Source organism: Anneissia japonica, unplaced genomic scaffold, assembly GCF_011630105.1.
Source record: "Anneissia japonica isolate Jap-2015-1 unplaced genomic scaffold, ASM1163010v1 scaffold287791_len150076_cov109, whole genome shotgun sequence".
NCBI lineage: Eukaryota > Metazoa > Echinodermata > Crinoidea > Comatulida > Comatulidae > Anneissia > Anneissia japonica.
The window spans coordinates 29,856-38,419 of record NW_022734805.1 but is presented as its reverse complement, the minus strand read 5'-3'; the positions used below and the strand labels follow the sequence as shown (position 1 = coordinate 38,419).

The 8,564-nt window shown below is 34.7% G+C and overlaps 1 protein-coding gene across 1 annotated transcript; it reads right to left on the bottom strand.

Moving 5' to 3' along the window:
- Positions 1–217: 217 nt before the first annotated feature.
- Positions 218–2,876, bottom strand: LOC117116507. The gene is made up of 3 exons (XM_033260568.1): positions 2,567–2,876; positions 1,467–1,790; positions 218–766 (listed from the first exon to the last, which is right to left on the bottom strand). The coding sequence occupies exons 1-3, from the start codon at positions 2,868–2,870 to the stop codon at positions 435–437; spliced, it is 960 nt and encodes a 319-aa protein (XP_033116459.1). The 5' UTR covers positions 2,871–2,876; the 3' UTR covers positions 218–434.
- Between the last annotated feature and the right edge of the window lie 5,688 nt (positions 2,877–8,564).

Here is an 8,564-nt window from a genome sequence, read left to right as displayed (position 1 = left end):
GTTAATGGCCAGATATGCAGCATGCATATAATCCCCTAAAAAGATGAAACCTAAACACAGTACTTTTAAATGCATTGAACCTCTCAAGTCTGTTAATGCTGAAAAAAACAAGCTTGCTCAATTCAAATGTTTGACTCGCTCTTAAAACCACATGTGATTGCTGTTACCGAGACTTGGCTGAATTCGGATGTAGCAGATGTTGAAATGTTACATGACAGTTACACCATAAACTGTAGGGACAGAATTAATCGTCAGGATGGTGGGGTACTTTTAGCTGTTGATCACACGATTTCATCAATAGACGACAAGATCTTGAACCGAACATTAGTGAAATTTTGCTCCGGGAAATTCATCCACCATTCTTCAGGAAATTTGCAGTTGTGTTATGTAAATAATAATAAAATAATGTTTAATATTTTGTATCAAATTGACATTCACCTACCTCGTACTAGTCTATGTTCTGTTGAAACTTGAGGTTGATTTGCAGCAGCGTCATGGTCGTCTTTGTAGCCACGCCTTTTACACAATCGTTCCGCAACTTGTACAAGTCCCTGTTCTCTCAATGCGCTGAGCATGATTGGCATTTGGTTTGTTGATTGACCTTCTCTCCAAGTCACCAGACTTTCCATGATGCCATCTTTCAGTGTGTTGTTGTCTGCTATGACATTAATCTTGTTCCATTCAAGTCCAAGTCGCACTCCTAGCCTCCTCCAATCAGAGCCCAGATCTTCACAGATGAACAGCAGGTCTTGGTCATCAAGGGATGCTGGTTTAATGACGATATGAAAGAAATTAAAAGATTTAATTATGATTTCTGATAAAATAAGGAAACATTTAGAAAATCCAATCCATTATTTAAAAGCATCAACAAATAAGTTTTCACAGATCTGTTGACATTTTACTACAATAAAATAAGCTAATTTATAGTTACAACCGTACATGCTCCTATGAAAGTCAATCGATATAAACGGCAAACACACAACATAATATTATGTTGATAGACCTCGGCTGACCTTGGATATGAGCAAGTGCAGTTCCAACCATAAATTAACCTATTGTTCGCAGGCAATTTGAAGGTCTATACTAAGGAAATAGGAATTTTTCATGCTGCATTTTTGGCCGTTAACAGAACTGGTCCATGGCACCGGCTTTTGGAAAAAACCCGGGTTATAAATCCTGCTGGTTTGTTGAATAGCGATGGGTTCTTACATTATTTATTGCCACTGAAACCCATGAGATGAAGTGATTGTATTATGGGTTTCTTGTTTACATTCCAATGGCTATATGTTGCTGGCCAGGACTCTCTTGTTAACTCCCAATGGACATTCATTAAAACCAATTAAAGTTAAGTTATGGAGCTGCTAACAGCTCTCTCTGGACCATTTGACAGCTCACTCTCAACTATCAGACAGCTCAATATGGACCATTTCTGCTAACGGGGACTTTTGCCTCATGTTTTCACCAACCTCCTACTAGTCTATGTTCTGTTGAAACTTGAGGTTGATTTGCAGCAGCGTCATGGTCGTCTTTGTAGCCACGCCTTTTACACAATCGTTCCGCAAGTTGAACAAGTCCCTGTTCTCTCAATGCGTTGAGCATGATTGATATTTGGTTTGTTGATTGACCATCTCTCCAAGTCACCAGGGTTTCCATGACGCCATCTTTCTGTGTGTTGTTGTCTGCTATGACATTAATTTTGTTCCATTCAAGTCCAAGTCGCACTCCTAATCTCCTCCAATCAGAGGGCAGACCTTCACAGATGAACAGCAGGTCTTTGTCGTCAAGGGATGCTGGTTGATCAATAAGGAAATGAAAGAAATTGGATTTATTAATGGTAAATCCAAGTCACTATTTAAAAGTATCAACAAATAGGTTTTCAGACCTAATGAAGATTTACTACAATAATCTGTAAATCCATTAGCAGGCATTTAAAGTTATATGCTAAAGAATTATTTTGTTATTAATACTTTGCCACGGAAACCTTCCACAAATGTAAAGAATGTAGGAATGTTTTTTTGGATTTTTTTATTTTTTTTTGGATTTGATTTATTCTGTGTAAACACCAAGGATAGCCCACGAAAGTCTGGCAGAAGACTTATTTCCAGTGGGGTCCTACTGGAGGTGATTGGGCAGTACACCGGGAGACAATCCTATCCTCTTTTCCGAATAGTGTACTGCGTTCTTTAACGTGCAAATGGGCCATAATGAACACGGAACCAACAACTTAAACGTCTCATCCTAAAGACGGTGCGCTTTTGTAACTTGTATTTCAGCCCTCTAGCTGAAACACAAGGAGAGGCAGCGATGGGAATTGAACCAGGGACCTAGAGATCTCCACGGTTCAGCGCACACAAAGCGGCTACCATCAGATTAGGACTCAGCTAAGCTGCTCTCTCTGTTATATGCAGCACACTAATTACCTGGCCAGAAAATGTTTTCCTCATTTTAATTAAAGCTAAAAATACGGTTTTTTTGTCATTGTCCATATTGTGATATGCTGTGACTGACTGTATTTTAGATAATGTTAATTAAATGAATATTTTATCATGAATAGTGCATTACTAACCATCGTGTTCATGGTGTGTTGTGGGTAATCTGCCACTGGTATCTTCACCTGCATTTACATTGGACTCTTTAACCTCTGACATTTGAGAGCCAAAAATTTTGTTAGCAAGCTCTGTGAGTCCTTGCTCCTTCAAAGCTCTGCACATTATCTCAACTTGATTTGTCTCGTAGTTCTGTTGTTTCCTCCATTCTGTAAGCATATCCATTATGGAGTCGAACAATTGTCTGTTGTCACTCCATATTTGTTGGATCCTGTTCCAACTGAGACCCAGCCTGACACCTAGTTGTTTACATTCCCGTCCCATGTCTTTGGCGATAAGAGCCAGGTGCTTATCTTCCAGATAACCAAGATGTTCATCTAAAGTGAAAATTAAAGTAGACCAGATACAATAAAACAATTGGAATAATAATATTACTGTAATAAAAATAATATAATATTTATAATAAATCAATAAATTTAATAATAATTATAATAATAATAATAATAAATGCTGTAGGAGTATATCTCTTTTTAAAATCTAGATAATTTCATGAAACACAAAATAGTGTATAGGTGTAATTTTGCCCTACCTGACGTAGAAATGTACCGAATACTCAGTACATTTGAAAACAACTGCGAAAAAAAATCGCAAGTTGGACTCGAATTCAACCCTGGCCATCAGGCGCAAGCTTGGTGGTCTAGAGGTATCATGCAGTGATCTGGAGATCGTGGGTTCGAGTCCCACCCAAGAATAACTTGCGATTTTTTTCGCAGTTGTTTTCAAATGTACCGAGTATTCGGTACATTTCCACGTCAGGTAGGGCAAAATTACACCTATACATGTTTCTCCTGACGCAAATCCAGTTATTGTCTATTATTCCATCATGACAATAACAATTACTAACAAAATACTGTAGTAATAACACATTGTTCGTTCACTTTTAAACAAGCAAATTTCCACGACAATTCCAAGACATTCCAGGTCAAATTTTAAAAATTTCAAGGACACACTAAATCGCTAAACAGTAAAATATTGGCGATTTCACGATTGATTTTAAAACATGTATGCTCATTTTAAATGCATGTTAGTTGAGTATATATGAAGTTTTATCTAACTCTACATCAGAGGTGATGGACCTATCTCTTTTTCTCACCCTCATGGGAAATTATGTTTTTGTCAAACGTGTAAAAATTTGTTGGTAAGCAAATGAATTCATTCCCACAAGTATAGAAAAGTAAAGGTAAATTATTAGGCAGAGAGGTTCACCTACAATTGAACTGGAGTAAAATACTCTGATAGGTAACACAAATGTAAATGTACAACAGTCTTATCTTATCCCTTAAACGTGTCAGTGCCTTTTGTGGCACCGACACCAAAATAACTCAGTGGTGCTGCGGGGTGGATTACACGCCTGTCCAGGGTTGTTGTTCAGCGAATGTTAATTGTCTCAGCTGTGGTGAAGTTGACATAATATGGATATATAGTAAACAAAATAGTCTTCTTCGATGAGTGTACGTTGGGGACGTTAAATTATTTTACTTCATATATTTAGGTGTTTATACATGTTTAAACTTGTACCAACTAATGATGTACTGTATTATTAATTAATCTAATTAATGGTTATGCTCTAATAGTTCTCTACACATCATCATACTACTATATTATTATTTTTTATTATTCATACTACTGTATTGGGACTATAATTATTATTGATATTAGGTCTATTATTATTAGGCTTTAGTTGTTAATTGTATTTGGACATTTATAATGCTGTAGGCATACATAAACTTTTATAATCTACTATACAGCAAATGTTAACGTAAAACAGGGTTCTCACCATCCTACCAGCACTGATAGGCTGCCAACCGGCATTGTTTTATCAATGATTTTGTAAATTTCAGAAACATAATTAACGAAATACATTGCTCTAAAATCAAGGACTTTTAAATATAAATGCCTTTAAACACAAACGCCATATGGTGTAAGAAAATAACTGTAGAAGTACACGTTCCCATGGTTACGTTAATTGTTACTTAACTGCCTGGCACTTGCACTGGATAGGGCCAAAACATGTTTATTGGTCCAAGTGTGCACCTCTAGTGATGAATTACCCAAAGCCATTTACAGGGCTGAGCATGAGTGACATGACATGTTGAACTGAAGTTTAAGTTTAATATTACTGTTTATAAGACACAACAGAAAGCAAATAAAAACACCATAGCAGATATCAACAAAGTTAATAATTCCATCAATGTCTTAATTAAAATTACATGCAAACATATCAGTATACAAGACTATTAAGAAAGCACCGCTTTACTAAAATAGAGGCGAACAACTCCATTCACTGAATCGCAGAAGTTTGTCTGAACCACTGCCACATTCAGCATTTGACATTCTTTCTGTCTTCGATAACATTCCTGGATTGGCGGTGTACAAAGACTTGACACGCTTTTCCAATAGTATCATGGGAGCCTACTCGGCCTACCGTTACTAGGCAACCTGCAGTACTGGATGGTAAATGGTCGAATTTCCAGGACATACAAAGACAATCATAATTTCCAGGACTAGCTTTCCAGTACTGGAAAATGCTCATTTGTTTTTCAGGACATTCAAGGAATTTAAGGACGCGTACGAACCCTGATAACATCTAAAACACTAACCTGGTGGCGCTGTTTCAGTAACACTGGAACCTGCTAATTGCATTGGAGAATCTACAACAAATAAATTGTTAAAACCATAAATAAAAAATCAAATTATTAAAACTGACTGCTGTCTATCACCATCAAATATTGGATCAGGATCAAATCAGTTTATATAAATCAATGGTGTATTTATACTATATCACAGGTGGGCATGGGTCAAATACTGCCTACAATTTTCTTGTTGCCCTCGAAAATAATATTAAAAAGCTATGTTTGCAGCCAACCCTCTTTGGCTAAAAAACCCTGTGTTGGAATGGACCGATAACAATAACCTGAAAAGTAATAATAAAATGGAACCCCTCTGGAAATAAATCTGTTTTAGGATTTTGAGGGTTATCCCTGAAATCATAACTTTATGATATCAAATAAAATCAAATCAAAACTGAGCATAAAGATAAAAGCAGTAAATGAATGTAAATTCACTTTGGCCCTCTGACAATTTTTATTTCCATCTCTTATTACTGGATAATGCTTTCCCCTCCTTGCTTTGCACTGAGGAGTACCAATCCAGATTCAGTAATGAAACAATGATTTCCAAGGAGTAATTTGAAAATTTGAAAATGTAAATTATAAATTATCATTAAAAGAAAAATATGACAAAATTGAATAAAATATGTTTTAACCCTCTCAATAATTGTATGGTACAGCGGCACATCTTAGAAAGATAAGAAAGATCTAGACCATGTAGTCAAGATCGCCTCTCGTATTAACTGTATTGACTAGCATTCAATCAACAAGATCTATCAAGACAGATTATTATTATTATTATTATTATTATTATTAAATAAAGAAGAAATAATTGTGATACAAATCTTTTACAAAAAATAATTATGTTAACAAACTTTGCTTTTACCAATTCATTATTCTGATGTTCCAAGAAAAACGATAAAAGGAAGATGATTATTATTATTATCATTATTATTATTATTATTATAGGTGTGCACACGGTATGTGTTGTATATTGTTTTTGATTGATAAATCGGTCCATTTTCATGGGGTAGTTTCATAGTGCGTGACAGTAACAAGCTCGGTGTAATCAAGAATGTTTTAATTAAACAAATTTATAAAACAAAACAAAAAACAAATAAGAAACCCTCATGGTATATTTTAGAGTCAAATCTAAATAAACCTAACAAATTATATTTTATTCTCTACAAATTTTCTCCGTAATTAAATTAGCAATGTCATGTTTTAAAAAGCGTCTTGGGTTTAAAGAATGAATGAGGTGCATTTGAAATTTACACCGACGAATCTAACGAATTTGAATTAGACGTCTAATTTGCTTCGTGTGAGTTCCGTCTTTATTGCAGGTTGATTCCAAATGGTTTTTAAGGATTAAAAGCAAGAATATACACTTATTAAAACATTGGAATGCGTAAATTTCACTTCATAATTAACCAAGAAAACGTCTACTGATGTGTCGTGTTAATCAACAGATAATCTCCATGGCAATGCGAGTATAGCTAAGCCTCTCGTTTTCACAGCGTCTGGTATGCTTGTCGTTAAACGATGTCTATTAAACCAGGGAGTTGTTATCCTGATTAAACTATAGTCTGGTTTTTCGAGTGAGTGTTACCATCCTGAATTGGACAAATCGTCCGAGATTTGGAATAGGGAGTTCATGTTTTCGGAAAGTATTTTATTAAAAGAAGAATAGGATTGAGTTTGGGACTTAAGAAAATGATCGGTTTTGCGTGAAATTCGACTTTGTGGGCATTGAGTACACATAGTATTGTTCTATGTTAATATTTTTTTTTTTCGAAATGTGCAAGTCAAAATCTGTATAACTCGAACTTTTTATGCCAGTCCCATTAGATTCAACTTAGGCGAACTCGACCGTAATTTGAAAACATGACTTGCTTACTAATATTATCATAAAATAATATCATCCCCATCATCACTGTCATCATAACCATAGCCACAGCCACCATCATTATCATCATCAATATTTTATAAAATTAATATTACAACATTTAAAAGAAAGCAAATAATGGTATTAGCATAATTTTCCAGTGCAACAAAACTTTGGTGATATAAAATAACAAAGCAGGTACATGGGATTGATGATGACCCACAAGGAGTAAACATCTGTGATGTACAATGAGCTTGATTGCAAGACATTATTTACAGCGGATAATAATAAATTATTATCCAATTAATATAAGCAGGAAATAAAATTACATTGACCTACAGGTAATAAACAATAACATGAATAATTAAATTGTATTAACTGCTCACCTTGCAGAAGTTGCAAGACTTCTTCCTTGGGTTTTTCTCTATTTGTAAAACCATACCTCCAACATGTATTATTTATATAGAGATCACGTGGCGTCTGATTGGCCTGTAAAAATAATAACACATAAAACTTAAAACAAATCAATATCGATCATTCTACTTTAAAAAATACTTCATAGAAAGTATCACGCAAAAATAATCACAAGAAGTATCATAAAAGAAATATTATATGTACATATCAGTGCAATTTTCTTTTATATCTTGCAAAGATTCAATCATAAGTATTGATTATAAGACCATTCCCTTAACAACACAATCGCTTGTTATGCTAATATTACTGTACCGGTGGTCTTCAGAATCTTTGTCAATCAATCAAGCAGCAACAACAGCTATTTAAATACCTTGTTAACAATAATCTCATTTATCAATATCAGTCAGGTTTTTTCAACTGAAAGTACCTTAATTAATTTAACAGATACGATTAAATTAAATAATTCCAAAGGCATACATACTGGTATGGTCCTAATTGATTTATGTAAAGCATTTGATACTGTTGATCACGAGATATTATGTGAGAAACTTGCTCTAATGGGCATTACCTCCTTAGACTGGTTTCGTTCATATCTAACGAATAGGACCCAGGTTGTTAAAGTTGAAGATTCATTATATGAGCCTATGGATATCACATGTGGGGTGCCCCAAGGTAGCATTTTGGGTCCTTTGCTTTTTTTATGCTTTGTAAATGATATGATAGTCAGTATTAATCCTGAATGTAAATTACTCTTATATGCTGATGATAGTGCCATTGTATTTTGGCACAAAGATCCAAATGTCGTTGCCGATAGACTTGGTAACGCTCTTAATTCATATAGAATTTGGCTTATTGACAACAAATTATCTATAAACCTCAGTAAAACGGAGTCAATAATTTTTGGTAGTAAAAAAAACTTAAACGTATAAAATCATTTGAAGTCACTACTGGTGGCCTTACATTAAAAGGTTCCCAGTCTGTCAAATATCTTGGTGTTGAACTCGATAATTCAGCCTCTGGTAATAATATTGCCAAGAGTGTTATCAAGAA

Coding starts and splice junctions, on each gene's coding strand:
- LOC117116507 (XM_033260568.1), bottom strand. CDS start 2,870: ATGGGACGGGAATGTAAACAACTAGGTGTCAGGCTGGGTCTCAGTTGG. Junction 1,791..2,566: donor AACACACCATGAACACGATG/GTTAGTAATGCA, acceptor TTGATCAACCAG/CATCCCTTGACGACAAAGAC. Junction 767..1,466: donor AGAACATAGACTAGTAGGAG/GTTGGTGAAAAC, acceptor TCATTAAACCAG/CATCCCTTGATGACCAAGAC.